This window comes from Monomorium pharaonis, chromosome 4 (assembly GCF_013373865.1).
Source record: "Monomorium pharaonis isolate MP-MQ-018 chromosome 4, ASM1337386v2, whole genome shotgun sequence".
NCBI classification, from domain to species: domain Eukaryota; kingdom Metazoa; phylum Arthropoda; class Insecta; order Hymenoptera; family Formicidae; genus Monomorium; species Monomorium pharaonis.
The window spans coordinates 26,208,950-26,230,518 of NC_050470.1; the positions used below are offsets into that span (position 1 = coordinate 26,208,950).

At 33.7% G+C, this 21,569-nt stretch overlaps 1 protein-coding gene across 2 annotated transcripts in view; it reads left to right on the forward strand.

Annotated features, from left to right (window-relative positions):
- Nucleotides 1-21,002, forward strand: part of LOC105839846 — a 47,626-nt gene extending 26,624 nt beyond the window's left edge. Inside the window, exons 1-5 of one of the 2 annotated variants that reach the window (XM_036285700.1) lie at nt 13,997-14,330; nt 14,442-14,698; nt 15,397-15,460; nt 15,763-16,011; nt 16,507-21,002. In XM_036285700.1, the coding sequence (XP_036141593.1) occupies nt 14,328-14,330; nt 14,442-14,698; nt 15,397-15,460; nt 15,763-16,011; nt 16,507-16,884 (951 nt within the window). In that variant the 5' untranslated portion in view covers nt 13,997-14,327 and the 3' untranslated portion in view covers nt 16,885-21,002. Of the gene's footprint in view, nt 1-13,996; nt 14,331-14,441; nt 14,699-15,396; nt 15,461-15,762; nt 16,012-16,506 lie in introns of those variants that run through there. The other variant, XM_028189109.2, reaches the window with a different exon arrangement.
- The last annotated feature ends 567 nt before the right edge of the window (nt 21,003-21,569 follow it).

The following is a 21,569-nucleotide window of genomic DNA, read 5'->3' on the forward strand; positions in this document are numbered from 1 at the left end:
ATATAAATATTTATATATAAATAACCATATATAGATATTTCTAATGAGTAAATCATAAAAATAGTGGCAGTCCTCTTCCACATCAGACAGGAACAAGAAGCTAATTTTTGCTTGCCTTAACCACGCTACGAGTGACCGCGCTCTAACTAGCGGGCAAGTCTGCATATCTAATTGTATATGGCGCCATATATAATGCTATATATAATTATATATAGGATGCTCACATAGCATTATATCTGGCGTCAGATACAATTATATAAAATTAGATATGGTGCTATATCTGATTATATATAGACCCAGATTAGCCACATTAATATATATGGCTATATATGACTATAGTTGTATATAATGCTATATATAATTATATATAAAATGCACTACTAACACAGCATTATATATGGCGCCACATACAATTATATACAATTAGATATGGTATTCAGTTAAGCGTACCTGCAATTAAAAATATACATTTTACATAACAATATATTAATTTTTTAATCAATACAAATAAAAAGAAGAATTATAATTATATTTAATGTATTGGCAAAAAAGATAATTAAGATAATTAAGAATTACTTGATAAATATGTGTTACTGTCGTGGGGTTCAACGTCTCTTCTCTATCCTTCTAACAGCGATGGAGTAACAATATAGTACTGGCACCCGTAATAGTTCTAGAGTTCCTGATAAATTTCAGCAATAGTTCTGTACATTAAATATATTTAAACAGTTTTTCAATTTGGCTGTTGGCATTGCACTACAAGAGTAAGGTACCACTTTTTGGCGAGTTTCAACCAACTTTATGGCATTTTCTAACAGTTCTGCAATAATGTCAAAGCTTTTGTAGATTTTGTCGACAGTTCCGGTCTTTAAGCATTTTTAAGCAATTATTTTATTAGACGGCTGGCACCGCACTACAAGAGTAAACTACCATTTTATAGCGAGTTTCAGACAAGTACATATTTTAATAGTTCTGCAATAGTGACAAAGTTTTTTGTAGGTTTTGTCGACAGTTCCGGTCTTCAAGCATTTTTAAAGAATTTTTTTATTAGACGGCTGGCACCGCACTACAAGAGTAAACTACAATTTTATAGCGAGTTCCAGACAAGTACATAGCATTTTTCAATAGTTCTGCAATAGTTTCAAAGCTTTTTGCAGGTTTCGTCGACAGTTCCTGTCTTCAAGTATTAAAAAAAAATTTTTTTATTAGACGGCTGGCACCGCACTACAAGAGTAAACTACAATTTTATAGCGAGTTTCAGACAAATACATAGCATTTTTCAATAGTTCTGCAATAGTTCCAAAGCTTTTTGCAGGTTTCGTCGACAGTTCCGGTCTTTGAGCATTTTTAAGAATTTTTTTATTAGACGGCTGGCACTGCACTACAAAAATAAACTACAATTTTATAGCGAGTTCCAGACAAGTACATAACATATTTTAATAGTTCTGCAATAGTTCCAAAGCTTTTTGCAGGTTTCGTCGACAGTTCCGGTCTTTAAGCATTTTTAAAGAATTTTTTTATTAGACCGCTGGCACCGCACTACAAGAGTAAACTACACTTTTATAGCGAGTTTCAGACAAGTACATAGCATTTCTCAATAGTTCTGCAATAGTTCCAAAGCTTTTTGCAGGTTTCGTCGACAGTTCCGGTCTTTAAGTATTTTTAAGAATTTTTTTATTAGACGGCTGGCACCGCACTACAAGAGTAAACTACAATTTTATAGCGAGTTCCAGACAAGTACACACCATTTTTCAATAGTTCTGCAATAGTTCCAAAGCTTTTTGCAGGTTTCGTCGACAGTTCCTGTCTTCAAGTATTAAAAAAAAATTTTTTTATTAGACGGCTGGCACCGCACTACAAGAGTAAACTACAATTTTATAGCGAGTTTCAGACAAATACATAGCATTTTTCAATAGTTCTGCAATAGTTCCAAAGCTTTTTGCAGGTTTCGTCGACAGTTCCGGTCTTTGAGCATTTTTAAGAATTTTTTTATTAGACGGCTGGCACTGCACTACAAAAATAAACTACAATTTTATAGCGAGTTCCAGACAAGTACATAGCATATTTTAATAGTTCTGCAATAGTTCCAAAGCTTTTTGCAGGTTTCGTCGACAGTTCCGGTCTTTAAGCATTTTTAAAGAATTTTTTTATTAGACCGCTGGCACCGCACTACAAGAGTAAACTACACTTTTATAGCGAGTTTCAGACAAGTACATAGCATTTCTCAATAGTTCTGCAATAGTTCCAAAGCTTTTTGCAGGTTTCGTCGACAGTTCCGGTCTTTAAGTATTTTTAAACAATTTTTTAGTAGACCGCTGGCACCGCACTACAAGAGTAAACTACCATTTTATAGCGAGTTCCAGACAAGTACATAGCATATTTTAATAGTTCTGCAATAGTTCCAAAGCTTTTTGCAGGTTTCGTCGACAGTCCCGGTCTTTAAGCATTTTTAGGCAATTTGTTTATTAGACAGCTGGCACCGCACTACAGGAGTAAACTACCATTTTATAGTAAGTTCCAGACGAGTACATAACATTTTTCAATAGTTCTGCAATAGTTTCAAAGCTTTTTGCAGGTTTCGTCGACAGTTCCGGTCTTTAAGTATTTTTAAACAATTTTTTAGTAGACCGCTGGCACCGCACTACAAGAGTAAACTACATTTTTATAGCGAGTTTCAGACGAGTACATAGCATTTCTCAATAGTTCTGCAATAGTTCCAAAGCTTTTTGCAGGTTTCGTCGACAGTTCCGGTCTTTAAGTATTTTTAAACAATTTTTTAGTAGACCGCTGGCACCGCACTACAAGAGTAAACTACCATTTTATAGCGAGTTCCAGACAAGTACATAGCATATTTTAATAGTTCTGCAATAGTTCCAAAGCATTTGCAGGTTTCGTCGACAGTTCCGGTTTTTAGCATTTTTAGGCGATTTGTTTATTAGACGATTGGCACCGCACTACAGGAGTAAACTACCATTTTATAGCGAGTTCCAGACAAGTACATAGCATATTTTAATAGTTCTGCAATAGTGACAAAGTTCTTTGTAGGTTTCGTCGACAGTTCCGATCTTTAAGCATTTTTTAAGAATTTTTTTATTAGACGGCTGGCACCGCACTACAAGAGTATACTACAATTTTATAGCGAGTTCCAGACAACCACACAGCATTCTCCAATATATTTCTGCAATAGTTTCAAAGCTTTTTGTAGGTTTTATCGACAGTTCGTTTGACAAACAATGGTATTTATAAGTAACCTCTTTCTAAACCTCTAACGATAAGTATTTATACATGTTATGAATTACTGGTTAACAATAGAGCGACATTGTAAGTTGATTTACAAATAAAATATTATATTAAAATTAAATATATTTGACGAATAATATTGTAATTATGTTGGTAATTTAACTTAAACAAATCATATGACTTTTTAATTTAATATAAAAAAGTTTCTCAAAATTAACTTTTACTTTAACTAGAAACAAATTAATCTTAACGTAAATTTAATAGAATTAGTATTTATTTACGTAACTTTTAACATAATAGAATTCATTTCATAATCAATTAAATTTCATTAACTTAGTTAAAAATTAGATTAACTAACCCAACTCTAAAATTTAAAAAATGTCAATTACATTACTAACACATACCTATCAGATACCATAAAATTGGCTGAAGTTTAAATACCATAGCGTAGTATTCATATCTGATAGTGCGAGACAGGATCAAATAAAAAATTGTTTAAAAATGTTTAAAGACCGGAACTGTCGACAAAATCTACAAAAAGCTTTAGAACTATTGCAGAACTATTGAAAAATGCTATGTACTCGTCTGGAATTTGCTATAAAATAGTAGTTTACTCTTGTAGTGCGGTGCCAGCCGTCTAATAAAAAAATTGTTTAAACATGCTTAAAGACCGGAATTGTCGACAAAACCTGCAAAAAGCTTTGGAACTATTGCTGAACTATTAAAAAATGCTATGTAATCGTTTGGAACTCGCTATAAAATGGTAGTTTACTTTTTTAGTGCGGTGCCAGCCGTATAATTAAAAAATTGTTTAAATATATTTAATGTAGAATACAGAACTATTGTTAAAATCTATCAAAAACTCTAGAACTATTACGGGTGCAAGTATAACTGCTGTTAAAACGTTCAATTTTTATTAATGAGGTGCCAGGGGAAAATAGCATCTCATATTTTCAAATATCAATTTTTTTAAAATAAATCAACGGAACTATTTCTGAAACTTATCAGGAATTCTATGAAAAGACTTTATGTATATACATAACTTAGTTAGAGAAATAACCCATCAAATTGATATCAAATTAAGGGAGAATTGATATAAATTGCATTGATCAAATCAAATTGATGTCGATTTGATGGTTATTTCTCACTGGAAGGGTTAGAAAGATAAACAGAGACGAACAAAAACAAGGAAGATATGAAAAAATAATATGGGCAAAATATAATAGAGTGTACAAAGAAATAAAAATAGATGAGAAGCTTTTGTATATTTTAGTGGGGTAAAATAAAAGTAGGGAGTTAGTCCATGATAGCGAGATTTAAGTGCGGAAACGAGGCATTAGGGAATAGATATTGGAAAAAGGAAAAAGTGTAGGCTATACAATTTAAAAGTAGAGACTTTAGAACCAATATTAGAAGAATTTACAGAATTGCGAAGACAAAATTTCTCTGTTAGGAAAATGTTATCAGAGGTAGATATAGGTACAAAATGGATGAAAAATGTATTAAAGACGAGAAATGACAAAGAAAAGCGTAAATAGTCATTAAGAGTCCTATGTTATTATGTAATTAAGCTATGTAACCTTTTTTCAAAGGCCGAAATGTTTAAGAAATAAACGAGTTGTATATATGTTATATGCAATAGTAATTTTATGCAGGGTGTAATAACAAATAAAAAAATAACAGTTGGCGCGCGCGAAGCGCGTGCATGTTCTAGTCCTATCTAAAAAAGGAGATGTTAAATCGAATCGAATTTATTGTTGCCGCTTTTCCGAGATGCTGATTGGCTATCTCGCTATCTCGTTGTTAAGTGCGTCGTGACTTTCTTCACTTCGTGTCATTTCCAGCTGTCAAACTACTTCGTGTCATTTTCAGCTGTCAAACTGTCACTTTTGATAGCTGATTGAAATAATTACAAGAAATCAGGGAAAAAGAAAAAAGAGCCAAATAAAAAATATACGAGAGGAAGAGAAAGAGAGAGAGAGAGAAAGAGAGAAAGGGGGGGGGAGAAGTAAGAATCCTTTCTAAAAAAGGGCATGGCATCAATACTCGCATCTCTCGAAGTATTGTTGTCGCTTTTCCGCGATGCCGATTAAACGTGTGTCAATAGTTTTTAAAAAAGTTATGGTGTTGTAATTAATAAAATCATTTTTTTAAAAATTATTTTGCCCGGAAAACTTGAATTTTGAAAGCTGGACGTGAAGTGCTAATTGAATCAACAGATTTATTTACTTTAACGCAGTTTTCATATAGTTCCGGACGCGTCCAATAATTTTCTAAAGAGTTCCAGTGATATAATTAATTAAAACATTTTTTAAACAATTATTTTGTCCGAAAAACTTGACTTTTGAGGGCTAAAGGTGAGATGCTGTTCAAATATCGACAGTTCTATTTATTTTAACGGAATTCTTATATAGTTCCGGACGCGTACAATAAATTTCTAAAGAGTTCCGGTAATATAATTAATTAAAACATTTTTTAAACAATTATTTTGCCCGAAAAACTTGAATTTTTGGGCTAGACGTGAAATGCAAATCGAATATTGACAATTATGTCTATTTCAACGCAGTTTTCATATAGTTCTGTACGCGTATAATGGTTTTTTAAAGAGTTACGGCGTTATAATTAATTAAAACATTTTTTAAACAATTCTTTTGCCCGAAAAACTTGAATTTCTAAGGCTACACGTCAAGTGCTATTTGAATATGGACAGATCTATTTATTTTAACGAAATTCTCATATAGTTCGGGACGCGTACAATATGTTTCTATAAAGTTCCGGTGATATAATTAATTAGAACATTTTTTAAACAATTATTATGCTTGAAAAACTTGAATTTCTAAGGCTACACGACAAGTGCTAATCGAATATCGACAGATCTAATTATTTTAACGTAATTCTCATATAGTTCGGGACGCGTACAATATGTTTCTGTAAAGTTCCGGTGATATAATTAATTAGAACATTTTTTAAACAATTATTTTGCCCAAAAAACTTGAATTTTTGAGGCTACACGACAAGTGCTAATCGAATATCGACAGATCTATGTATTTTAACGTAATTCTCATATAGTTCGGGACACGTACAATATGTTTCTATAAAGTTCCGGTGATATAATTAATTAGAACATTTTTTAAACAATTATTTTGCTTGAAAAACTTGAATTTCTAAGGCTACACGACAAGTGCTAATCGAATATCGACAGATCTTATCATTTTAACGTAATTCTCATATAGTTCGGGACGCGTACAATATGTTTCTGTAATGTTCCGGTGATATAATTAATTACAACATTTTTTAAACAATTATTTTGCTTGAAAAACTTGAATTTCTAAGGCTACACGTCAAGTGCTATTTGAATATCGACAGATCTATTTATTTTAACGTAATTCTCATATAGTTCGGGACGCGTACAATATGTTTCTATAAAGTTCCGGTGATATAATTAATTAGAACATTTTTTAAACAATTATTATGCCTGAAAAACTTGAATTTCTAAGGCTACACGACAAGTGCTAATTGAATATCGACAGATCTAATTATTTTAACGTAATTCTCATATAGTTCGGGACGCGTACAATATGTTTCTATAAAGTTCCGGTGATATAATTAATTAGAACATTTTTTAAACAATTATTTTGCCCAAAAAACTTGAATTTTTGAGGCTACACGACAAGTGCTAATCGAATATCGAGAGATCTATGTATTTTAACGTAATTCTCATATAGTTCGGGACGCGTACAATATGTTTCTATAAAGTTCCGGTGATATAATTAATTAGAACATTTTTTAAACAATTATTATGCCTGAAAAACTTGAATTTCTAAGGCTACACGACAAGTGCTAATTGAATATCGACAGATCTAATTATTTTAACGTAATTCTCATATAGTTCGGGACGCGTACAATATGTTTCTATAAAGTTCCGGTGATATAATTAATTAGAACATTTTTTAAACAATTATTATGCTTGAAAAACTTGAATTTCTAAGGCTACACGACAAGTGCTAATCAAATATCGACAGATCTAATTATTTTAACGTAATTTTCATATAGTTCGGGACGCGTACAATATGTTTCTATAAAGTTCAGGTGATATAATTAATTAGAACATTTTTTAAACAATTATTATGCTTGAAAAACTTGAATTTCTAAGGCTACACGACAAGTGCTAATCGAATATCGACAGATCTTATTATTTTAACGTAATTCTCATATAGTTCGGGACGCGTACAATATGTTTCTATAAAGTTCCGGTGATATAATTAATTAGAACATTTTTTAAACAATTATTTTGCTTGAAAAACTTGAATTTCTAAGGCTACACGACAAGTGCTAATCGAATATCGACAGATCTTATTATTTTAACGTAATTCTCATATAGTTCGGGACGCGTACAATATGTTTCTGTAAAGTTCCGGTGATATAATTAATTAGAACATTTTTTAAACAATTATTTTGCTTGAAAAACTTGAATTTCTAAGGCTACACGACAAGTGCTAATCGAATATCGACAGATCTAATTATTTTAACGTAATTCTCACATAGTTCGGGACGCGTACAATATGTTTCTATAAAGTTCCGGTGATATAATTAATTAGAACATTTTTTAAACAATTATTATGCTTGAAAAACTTAAATTTCTAAGGCTACACGACAAGTGCTAATTGAATATCGACAGATCTAATTATTTTAACGTAATTCTCATATAGTTTGGGACGCGTACAATATGTTTCTATAAAGTTCCGGTGATATAATTAATTAGAACATTTTTTAAACAATTATTTTGCTTGAAAAACTTGAATTTCTAAGGCTACACGACAAGTGCTAATCGAATATCGACAGATCTTATTATTTTAACGTCATTCTCATATAGTTCGGGACGCGTACAATATGTTTCTGTAAAGTTCCGGTGATATAATTAATTAGAACATTTTTTAAACAATTATTTTGCTTGAAAAACTTGAATTTCTAAGGCTACACGACAAGTGCTAATCGAATATCGACAGATCTAATTATTTTAACGTAATTCTCATATAGTTCGGGACGCTTACAATATGTTTCTATAAAGTTCAGGTGATATAATTAATTAAAACATTTTTTAAACAATTATTTTGCTTGAAAAACTTGAATTTCTAAGGCTACACGACAAGTGCTAATCGAATATCGACAGATCTATTTATTTGAACGTAATTCTCATATAGTTCGGGACGCGTACAATATGTTTGTATAAAATTCAGGTGATATAATTAATTAGAACATTTTTTAAACAATTATTTTGCTTGAAAAACTTGAATTTCTAAGGCTACACGACAAGTGCTAATCGAATATCGACAGATCTAATTATTTTAACGTAATTCTCATATAGTTCGGGACGCGTACAATATGTTTCTATAAAGTTCCGGTGATATAATTAATTAGAACATTTTTTAAACAATTATTATGCTTGAAAAACTTTAATTTCTAAGGCTACACGACAAGTGCTAATTGAATATCGACAGATCTAATTATTTTAACGTAATTCTCATATAGTTTGGGACGCGTACAATATGTTTCTATAAAGTTCCGGTGATATAATTAATTAGAACATTTTTTAAACAATTATTATGCTTGAAAAACTTGAATTTCTAAGGCTACACGACAAGTGCTAATCAAATATCGACAGATCTAATTATTTTAACGTAATTTTCATATAGTTCGGGACGCGTACAATATGTTTCTATAAAGTTCAGGTGATATAATTAATTAGAACATTTTTTAAACAATTATTATGCTTGAAAAACTTGAATTTCTAAGGCTACACGACAAGTGCTAATCGAATATCGACAGATCTTATTATTTTAACGTAATTCTCATATAGTTCGGGACGCGTACAATATGGTTCTATAAAGTTCCGGTGATATAATTAATTAGAACATTTTTTAAACAATTATTTTGCCCGAAAAACTTGAATTTCTAAGGCTACACGTCAAGTGCTATTTGAATATCGACAGATCTATTTATTTTAACGTAATTCTCATATAGTTCGGGACGCGTACAATATGTTTCTATAAAGTTCCGGTGATATAATTAATTAGAACATTTTTTAAACAATTATTTTGCTTGAAAAACTTGAATTTCTAAGGCTACACGACAAGTGCTAATCGAATATCGACAGATCTTATTATTTTAACGTAATTCTCATATAGTTCGGGACGCGTACAATATGTTTCTGTAAAGTTCCGGTGATATAATTAATTAGAACATTTTTTAAACAATTATTTTGCTTGAAAAACTTGAATTTCTAAGGCTACACGACAAGTGCTAATCGAATATCGACAGATCTAATTATTTTAACGTAATTCTCACATAGTTCGGGACGCGTACAATATGTTTCTATAAAGTTCCGGTGATATAATTAATTAGAACATTTTTTAAACAATTATTATGCTTGAAAAACTTAAATTTCTAAGGCTACACGACAAGTGCTAATTGAATATCGACAGATCTAATTATTTTAACGTAATTCTCATATAGTTTGGGACGCGTACAATATGTTTCTATAAAGTTCCGGTGATATAATTAATTAGAACATTTTTTAAACAATTATTATGCTTGAAAAACTTGAATTTCTAAGGCTACACGACAAGTGCTAATCAAATATCGACAGATCTAATTATTTTAACGTAATTTTCATATAGTTCGGGACGCGTACAATATGTTTCTATAAAGTTCCGGTGATATAATTAATTAGAACATTTTTTAAACAATTATTATGCTTGAAAAACTTGAATTTTTGTGGCTACACGACAAGTGCTAATCGAATATCGACAGATCTAATTATTTTAACGTAATTCTCATATAGTTCGGGACGCGTACAATATGTTTTTATAAAGTTCAGGTTAAATAATTAATTAGAACATTTTTTAAACAATTATTTTGCCCGAAAAACTTGTATTTTAGGGCTAGGCCTGAAATTCTAATCGAATATCGACAGATCTATGTATTTTAACGTAATTCTCATATAGTTCTGGACGCCTACAAGAGTTTTTTAAAAAGTTACGGTGTTATAATTAATTAAAACATTTTTTAAACAATTATTTTTCCCGAAAAACTTGATTTTTGAGGGCTAAAGGTGAGATGCTGTTCAAATATCGACAGTTCTATTTATTTTAACGCAATTCTCATATAGTTCCGGACGCGTACAATAAGTTTCTAAAGAGTTCCGTTAATATAATTAATTAAAACATTTTTTAAACAATTATTTCACCCGAAAAACTTGAATTTTGAGAGCTAGACGTGAAATGCTAATCAAATATCAACAGTTCTATTTATTTAAACGCATTTTTTATATAGTTTTGGACGCGTACAATAGTTTTTTAAAAAGATACGGTGTTTTAATTAATTAAAACATTGTTTAAACAGTTATTTTTCCCGGAAAACTTGATTTTTGAGGACTAGACGTGAAATGCTAATCGAATATCGACAGTTTTATTTATTTTAACGCAGTTCTCATATAGTTTCAGACGCGTACAATAATTTTCTAAAGAGTTTTGGTAATATAATTAATTGAAACATTTTTTAAACAATTATTTTGCCCGAAAAACTTGAATTTTGAGGGCTAGACGTGAAATGCAAATCGAATATCAACAGTTCTATTTATTTTAACGCAGTTTTCATGTAGTTTTGGACGCGTACAATAGTTTTTGGAAAGTTACGGTGTTATAATTAATAAAAACATTTTTTAAACAATTATTTTGCCCGGAAAACTTGAATTTTTAAAGCTAGACCTGAAATGCTAATCAAATATCGACTGATCTATTTATTTTAACGTAATTCTCACATAGTTCCGGACGCGTACAATAATTTGCTATAGAATTCAGGTGATATAATTAATGAAAACATTTTTTAAACAATTATATTTTCCGGAAAACTTGAATTTTGAGGGTTGACGGGAAATGCTAATCGAATATCGAGAATTTTATTTATTTTAACACAGTTTTCCTATAGTTCCGGACGCGTACAATAATTTTCTAAAGAGTTCGCCAGAAAGTGAAAGTTTTGAAAATTGATTGAAAATTAACAGGTAACATTACATATAATATATTATAATTTTTAATTTATTTAAAGGGGATTAAGTATGGAGATAAAGTATGTAAGAGTGATATTAAGAAACATGAAAATATAATATAATCACTAATTTGTGTTTAGTGAGTGAGAGAGGGGTGGAGGGAGGAGAGTGGGAGAGCGTGAGAGATAAAGAAGAGGATTAAATAAGAAAGTAAAGTGTAAGAGTAATATTGAACAATATGAAAATAATATAATTAATATCATTAATATTGTAATTAATAATTTAGAGAGTGGGAGAAAGAGCGTGAGATAGAGAAGGGCATTAAATATGATAAAGTGTGTGAGAGTAATATTACAGAAGAAAAAAAAGTGCAATGTTCAATATAAAAATGCTAAGTGGCGCGCGCGAAGCGCGCGCAATGTTGTGGTCTAGTTATTCTTAAGTTTAATACGTAAAAAAACAAAAGACAATAAAATAATCTAAGAAATGAAGTATGTTCTCTCTAAATTTCATAAAGTAAAAATGTTGCCACTAGAATTTTTTAAATAAATTTTAACTTTTATTAGAGTGGAAAATCACTCGAAAAATTGTAGTGGCAGTATTTTCCTTATGAAACTTAGAAAGTTTAATTGTTAATTTTTCTAATTTCTTCTTCTGATATTAAATACTGGTATTATAAGTCCGTAGACGATAAAAATTAAAATGACGGTATTGATTGCGTAATCGTATGCGCAAGCAATATTTTGAACTCGAAGAAACATCGAACCGAAATATCTCGAAAAGTATTTCTGTCTGCTCTGTCGTATAACCGCCTGCGAGATATTGGAGCTTACCGTTCGTAACGGAGTGTCGTATGTCCTCGATCCTGATGAGGCGCAGGCCTTGCTTTGACACTCGTATGTCTTCTAACTCCCGCGTTATTTTCCCTTTCATTAGCCGCCAGTCAGATGAAAACATGGTCGATCGACTGTCCTCATCAGATGATCCTCGATGCAATTTTTCACCAAGTCACTTCTGTTGTTATTAATTTCCAATGAAAATTATTTAAAATCAGCACTTACCACATTTTCACTTGACTTTTAGATAAATTAAAAAGCTATTTTTTAATTGAATATAAATTGAATATAAATTGAATATAAATTAGATGTTGATTTTAAAGGTAATACATTTGAACTTTATTTTTATTCAATTTGTTTTGCGATATTAATAAATATCTTCATTAATCAAACTTCACATGTATAATTTATTGTAATATATTACGAAGAAAAAAATGTCATTAATATGATAAGAATTTATGATTCATAACGATCTTTGCACCTTTGTCCGGATGTGGTATACTTAAGGAAAAGATTGGTACACGCGCACTGAAATAATTCTCGTGTTTAACGTAAGTGTATTGGAATTCCAACACTGAGTCAGAAATTTTGCATTTATACATACGAAGGCATTTCTGCGAAACCATGCAAAGTATGCTAGTGAGATGGAAATCTTTCTGTAGCCAGGATACCGGGCGTGTTGTATATTTACGTCAACGTTGTGTATCTTCGTTAGTGTGCCACTTGTTAGGCCCGGGTTCGATGTTTTTCCCTATCGATTCTTGGTCATCGTAAAACTCCACTAAGAATTTAGGCGATATCTCTTTTACAAGCTAACAAATAATAAAAATATGTAGGAAAAAACATTTATATTATCTTTATTTCTTACAATTAGCTAAGAGATTCAATAGTTTTTGCCTTAAAGCGCAGCACATCAATTATAAATGTAGATTATAAATGCAAATCATTTCCTTTCATTTATGAAATTAGTCTACGATGTCTTCCTTTGTGGATCCGCTTCGAGGATATAGCGTTACACAAGACGAAATGTAATAGCAATCTCGACGAATTCAACTTACAATGCGATTGCGCTAGTACGCAATGAACGCCATTGTTGACATTGTAATAAACACATTGGAGATATAATCCCACGATTGTCATTGAAACGTGTTTATTTCACACGACAGAGGCTTAGTCGGAATCCGGACCGGATTTCGTAACTCAGGTTCCGGTTTCCTGTGACAATTTCAATTTGTACGAGCTTTGGCGAAATCACCTCTTTCAAATGAATGTGCAAGCGCGTTCGAATATATATGTTCGTAAGGTCAAAGGACTCTCGACAAAGTGATAAAAGCGTACAACCGACTCGTAAAATCTCACCGACGAAAACTCGTGTTTCGGGGGAAGACCCCTTTATGTGTAAACACGTGTTCTCAACACCCAAGCTGACATGCCTCTGATTTGTGACACTGGTACCTGAACGTTTTTAATCCTGGAGAGGTGTAAGAGGCAGATTCTTTTTAATATATAAAGATTAATTATGAGAATGTTAAATTTTTAATTGAAATGTTTGTTAAAAGTATTATTAAATAGAAGAATAAGTATAAACATTTTTTTAATATAAAAAATAAAGTAATTAGTAGTGATGTATAAATTTTACATCAATCAATATAATTAAATTACTTATTTAAAAGTTGCATGTTAATTTAACACAAAATGTTTATGACATAATATAAAATTAACACTTGAGTATGTTAAACATTTAACACCCAAAAAGTTTTAACAAGGATTTTTATATAAACACAAAATGTTTTCTACTGCTTAATACTTCACTCAACATTTGGTAGCTATTACCAAACTTTTTTTTCGGTATATAAATTCTGTTTTTATACGAAATTACATCTGTTATTTTAAATCCGCATAGATCCGGTTAGCGGATGTATTAATATGAACGTTAGCGTATGCGCGCAGTGGCATCTGCGAACGGGGTGATCTGGTGTCTGGTTTATTTTCGGTGTGCGCATCCCCATATAACCAGTCGTATCGGAGGGGTTGATAGCGTTTTATGTCGCGCGCGTGGCCAACGTCTGTCCCCGAGTTAATTATGGACTAATTGTCAGGACTCGGGTCTTTAGAGTTTTTTTACTGTGCCGCCAAAATGGGACGTCGCCTTCCTGTACTACTGAATTTAACTTAAAACAAAAAGGATTTCTTCCTACCCCTTTATGGTGTATTTTCTGACAAGAACGAGCCATTAGTGTTTTTTTTTAAGATAACACTTAATTTAAAAAAATCAACAATTGATATAAATATTTATAATGAAAAAATTTCCTTTGCAGACCACTATCAAGGTCTACGCCAACTGCCTGCGACCTGACATCGAATATAAGACCCTAAGCATCACCTACGAGACGACTTGTCGCGAGGTTGTGCAAAACCTTCTGAACAAGTATCGCATGAGACACCGTGACCCCCGGCTGTTTTATCTGACCATGGAGGTGACCGTGAGGAGGGCCAATGTGCGTACCACTCTGCCGCTCGACGACGACGCGAGGCCAGCCGTTCTGCAATCCTGTCATCCTCGCGGCGATTCCAAGTACGTTCCTCGCCTTTGTACTTGACCACCGGCCCTTTTCGGTTTCGGTCGGCTTCGTGACGTAATTTCAGGGCTCGCGACTATAAACACATCCCGTAGGCCGGCAAGCACGAGCTAACAATATGGTCAACGTCCACCGCGTTGCTCACCGATATAATTCTTGGACACAAGTGGCCGCGTGGGTCGCCATAAATTCTTGATATACAGTCCGGGAGGAATGTAAATACGGCTATTCGATTACGGAACGAAGTGGCATTTATGGAATTTCGACAGCGATATCAGTTGTAAATGTTATAGATCGTTGGGAAGCGCACGGGGACATTTTTTTACGCTTCCACGTGCGCCGAGAATGCTCATCGTAATGCAGCAGTTGCGACATGACACGGCGCTTTATAGCGCATTGAAAAATGTTACACTCACTAGCTTTTGTAAAAAGAATGATCGCTGTGGCTCTTTGACGATTAGAACGGTTTATTTGCGAGGGAATCCCGACGCGATGTTTTCTCGGTAGTCTGAGACTTCCGGCGCGAGAATACGCGTAATAGGGCAGGACGAGAGCGTTTGTCTCCAGACACAAACCGGTGCTTTTACGTAGGAATAACGCTCGTGTCCTTTGAACTCACCGGCTCCTGCCGATGTCATGGAGTCTTTGATGCGTAAACTTTGCGTGCTTACATATGCCTCCTCCTCGTTTGCAGGTTTTCGTTGCAGACACACCGTGGTGGACTCGTCAAAATATACGACAGCGCACTCATGTCCGGGGTAAATAAATATTTATTTTTGTACAAACAAACAGAGATGTAACAGACCACATCTTAATATTAATAAACTAAACTAACTAAACTTTGAAAGAAAGAAATTTGTAATTTATAATAAATTTTTTATTCCTTTGCATGATATTTTTTATTTTTTAGACGTCAAGTAGTTAAAAAAAAATAAGAAAAACATATTTAAAACTAAGATTTAAATTCTTTCAAAAAATTTATGCGATAGTAAAACTGTTGCTCAAAGAGGTTTCAGTTTGTGCTGCAGTAATTGTGAGCAAACTCGCTTACTGTTCACAGTCTAAATACAAAAGCCTTCTGGTCTCGGAGCAGACCACCGTAGACGAGTTGATCCAGATGCTTCTAAGTTGCTACAGCTCCAAGGAACCGGTGGAGCAATTCTCTCTCTACGAGGTCTGCGAAGGTGAAGAGTACCAAAGGAAATTACACCCCGATGATTCTCCACTCAAGGTCACTCAACGGTGGACCAGCATAGATCGGCATCTTCGCATTAGACGTAATCCAGATTATATTCAGCACAGGCGGAAGGTATGTGACAGTAAATTTGTTAATTTAATAAATAATATAATTTTTGAAAGTATTTTTGGCTAAAATAACGTAATTTAGGATAATTCTTGATATTATTTCTGGTATAAATTTTTCTCAGAATTTTTTATATATGTGATAAAAATCTTACAAATTTTCTAAAAAGTTATAAAATTATACAGAACTTATGAAAAATTCTGAAATACATATACATAAAATTTTGAGAAAGATTTTCAGTTTTGTTAAAATCTTAGAAAATACATGTTTATGAAAAAATATACAGTTCATTGTTGACGCTTTGTCTCATGCAGTGAGTCAGCTTCAGTGTATTCTTCGCCAAGATCTTTAGAGATGCAGAGATTATGAGACATTGCGCACTCAGACAAAGAAATCATAGTTGTAAAATTCAATCCGTGTAATTACGTTCTCATCAGAATTATTCATAAGAGCTTAATAGAAAGTCAAATCCGTTACATAATCCGCCGTCGTTCGTTTCAGAGCATGTGGGCGTCGGATTCAAGCATCACCATGGCGATGTCGAGGCTGAATCTTCACGATAGTCTTCCTATCAGTTACAATTCGCGAATCGAAAACAACAACCATTTGAGCCTACATCATCTCGCTGGAAAAACTAGCATCACCGCTAACAACAACAACAACAACAACAATATCATTCATCGGGATCAGCATCACTCGTCGTCGTTAGGTTCCATCAGTCAGTCATCGCGAATTGTCGCATCCCATGGAACGAATCTTCCGCAGGTGCAGCTGCCGCGACTGCAGCAATTCCCGCAGAGCGTTCCGTCAACGCCGCTCTCGTCGAAACACGTGACTGCCTCCTCGTACGCCGATTACGAGAATTATCTCTTTATATAAGGGCCGAATCGTTAACGAACTTGCGCAAGCGCAATCGAAGTTGATAAAATTAAGCTACGATCGCGAAGGTTCATCCCGCGAAACGGTCAAAGTTACCAGACTCGTTGAAGATACGAGAAATATACGTTGCGACTGTTTGATAATTTTCGTTGTTTACATTTAAACGTACTACAAGAACTAAGAGGCATGAGTACACTCATATGTACATTTGATTTTTATTAAAAAATTTGACATCATAGACTGAAATTTGTGAAACTACCGTTTCTCATTTGTTTTAATTAATAGTTTGACAAAGCTTATTAAAAAACATTAACAATACATGATAATTTCTGGTAATGATGTGCGATTAATAATTTTAACGAATAATAGAAATGTTTATTCTCAAAAAAAATTCAAGAAGAATGAAATTTTAATTTGCAATGCTCGTTTGCTGCTTGCATTTCAGCTGATCAAAGGCTAACACTGAACAAAGAGAATTTACGATATTAATTAGTAGTGAATGAAATTGTACCAAAGGTAGATGTATAAAATTTTAGGTACGTAGTATATATATATATATGCATCTATATATAAATAACCCTGCATTCATAAAAATGTGTAGAGGTTACCAAGTCTGAAATAAGATTTCGGTTATTTTATAAACATTTATTTAACGTTTGAAAAAGTAATATCAAGTTGATGTCTTGGTAATCAATTTTTAAATATATTTTCAATAACATTAGTCAATAGATAATTTCAGTAAAACCGTGATTGCATAGTTCGAAAATAAGGATTGCTTGCGTGAAGCGATTTAAAATGCGCAAAAAATGATGAATAAGAAATAATAAGGAAAGAATTATTATTATTTATTTATATACTGTAAAAAGTATATGTAAGAGGCATTTAGTTAAGCTCGGTTAAAAATTTTTTTACATTATTAACACTGTATTCACTTATTCAAAATTTCGTGCAATCCGGCCGGACAGGATACCGGATATATATCCCTTACATGTAAACATTATGGGCGACAAATGTTTACGTAATACTCGCCGTTATCGCGTTATTGAGAATTACCACGAGAAAATGTAATAATCACTTTCAATAGTATACGTATACACATATCGTTCCTCTTGCAATCGCTTGTGATTACACAGAAATGTATGTCATTTAGTACGTTATACAAGTTGCATGATTGTAAACATATTTCTTTTGTAAAGGCAAACAATCTTATCGCATTGAATTAACATCTGAAATTGTTCGAAACGCTTTAAAAATTATTACGCGATAATTGGTGATTCACGCGACCTCCTCGTTCCCACACGTGGAAGAAAAATGAATGAAAACTAATATATCTTTTCACCGCAGTGTGTTTATATATTTTTATTACCAAAGAATTTCTCGGTACGATACGTATGTAAAAGTATAGAGTAACACACGCGTGTGTCGAATACGGCAGCCGAATGTGCATTTATCTACACGAATTTGATGTGTACGTCGTCAGTGTAGCGATGTGTGTCGTGTTGAGATATGATTTCACGTCACATTTATGTGTCGAATTAATGTACCTACGTAGAATGTAAATATCTTTTTGTATTATCCGTGTATATTTTATAAGAAAGAATATTGAAAATAATGATTCATGTGTCCTCAAAATTATCGTCTATGTTTTTATTTCGCCCGAGTGCACACAATTATAATTAGAGTACATGGGTTTAGGAGATTTCATAAATAAGTCACTGATCTGAAATGCGTCATTTCTGCACGTTATATTGTAATTCCACAAATAGAATGGAAAGAAAATTTCACTAAATTAGTAATAGCACACATGATAGCAATTTATACGTGATATATTTGAGCAGATTTGCGAAATCTCATGAGCTTTAGCACTCTAATTATAATATACGATAAACGATTGCTCTATTTTTTACTCTGTGATAAAAGCGTTTATCACCTCTCTGTATTGTTACATTGTTTTTTTTTTTCATTATTTTTCGCACGTATTCGTTGAATACATCGCATCAAGATACTTTCCGGGACGATCTAGTTCAGGGAAGAATACCAGGCGCCTCTGTCATGTGATGATAAAAATTTTTATTTACAAATGCGACAAATGTAGGAATTCGGGTACCAGTGACATGCGGGAGAGAATCGATCGGCCGACCATGACATTATAAAATGTGCATGCTCGTTTTTACTTTCGCTTTTCGTCTCTCTCCGAGATATAACTGGCGAAGGAAAGAATCACTGAGATGTAACAATAATAATCTTTACATTAAATACGATTAAAATCTAGCTATTTTAAGGGCTATGCGGAATTACAATAATAGAAATATTTGGTATCTCAAGGTTCGTCCTGTTGCGCAGGCTCTTTCAGGGAATAAGGAGGAGAGGGATCGGTAAGTAGGTGGGGCGTGTCAGGGGGCTGGGAATATACTCCTTTCTTGTTTAATTTCAAAGGATAACATCACAGCATTGACATATCAACATCGAAACGATCAGAGCAGCTCGTCCTTCGAAAGTCACGACAAAAAAATCGGCGAGCTTTCGCTCGCACATGGGGGATGTTTGCGATTCGACATTCCGACGGGAAAAGACGTAATTTCTCATCTGCATTCACTCGAAGACTATCGAGGAGCGAGTTGCAATGGCCGTAGCGCTTTTTTTCATTTGCTATAGAACAATTTACAATATCTCGTTAATTAGACGTCTCAATTCCGTCTCCAACAACTGCACGCGTTATTAAAGCCGTATTCTCTCATTTGCTCGTTCGCTCGCTCACGCACGCATGCATATCCTTTCTCTCTCTGTCTTATCTTCTCGATTCACTTTGCATTCATCTTGCGATCATTACAATTAGATGTACAATCGAATAATATTAATGTGATTGATACACTCCAACACAATATCTCACAAATATTTTCTCTCTCTCTCTCTCTCTCTCTCTCTCTCTCTCTCTCTCGCTCACTCTTTCTTTCTTTCTTAATTATCAGTGCAACAATAGTGAAATAAAGTTCTTTTCTCAAGGAAAACGGATGGATCGCGGGTAAATCACGTGGAGCATTCTGATGTTCCACGTGCTGAAACATCTGCGTATTTATCAGCGGGCGACACTGATCACGCACATTTGTGTGACAATAATATAGATAATATACAGAGAAAATCTTTGATCCGACGAACCAGCCACGAAAGGGAATTATCGAGGACGCTCGCGCGTGCACGAAGTTTATCATTCCTTTGACACGATTCCTACACACGCGACAGAATTGCATCTAATCCTCGTACTGACGCTAATCGGCCCGAATTGATGATCGTCTCTCGCGACACCTGCGAGAATGAAAAGATCGAGCTTTCGAATTCACAATACGTACCAGTGTCTTCGAAGCTATTACGTCGCGCTACCAATACTTATCTAAAAATCTCATTTTGTTTTAAACAACTACGAATCAACAATGTAGATTTATAAAAAAGCTATACTCCATCTTTAAGCACTTGGAACGTTACAAATTATATACACAATACCTAAACGTAGAGCATTCTTCGCACAATTAGAAGATTTTGACTTAACAGAATTTATTATCTAAATTTCATTCAAGAGTAAAAAGACACATCGATTCGGACCGATATATAACGCCGTAGCAGTCTTACACCGCCTTTCCTCTTTTCGCTATATAGATATACTTTCGAAACCACATTACACCGTCAACAATATTATGCCGTTAAGCCTCGATACAAGGACAGGCATTTCGCAGTATTTTAAGCATACTGAGAGGATTTGGCATTGGCCGAAAGTCTCCTTCGCGTCATCTTTGATCGCGATGGCATGTTTAAGGCCTGTGCTCAATCCTCGTTTGGACCTTCCAACCATATGGGGTTACATTCAGTGAACACGTCGATGGGACGAGCGAGGGAAATCGTCGTCGACGACTCAGCGCGTTAGTAGCAGTCGTAAGCTACCAAGTGACCAATAAAAATCCACAACGTTTATCGCGCCACTTACCATAAGAGAGTTATCCTACCTTAAAACATATTTTTTTAATATTTGCAATCACGTATGACGGAATCTTATTTTATCACCGTCAGCCGTGACTGCGACTAGAATTACTCTACAAATACGCGCTACAGATTTAATAAAATAATTACTAAGCATTCAAAAACTTGTCTTAGCGCGTGATCGATCAACAGAAATTATTTGTCGTCCCGAAGAGATCTCTCGATCGTTCCCGCAATCCATCGTTACGACGATCGAAAGTAATCGCCGTCGACGACATTCCGCCACGATGAATCCGTTAAAATTTTGCATCCCTGCGCACGTTGTATAAAGTCAAATTAGATCCGTGAGTAGATTCGAGAGCTTCGATTTGATCGCACTCGAAGCTAGTAGTGACTTCTTAACCCCATCGTCTTACAAATCCGCGTGCACACGGTGCGACAAAATACTTAGTCGTACAAGCAATCGTTTAATTCATCGATACAATCAAACATCATCAATCAATTGTTAAACTCTCTTTTCGTTCCAACAAATAAATAATTGGATCCGTAACTTTTCGAGCGAACGCATCGATCGCGTGAGAGCGACTAGGAGCACCCGTCGATGATACGATGCCATAATCAACTAACTAAGCGAATAATTATTAATACATGCACACAGTGCGAGCCAACGAACCAAATCCCACGCAATTATCAGGTCAGTTCGCGCCCAACACGCG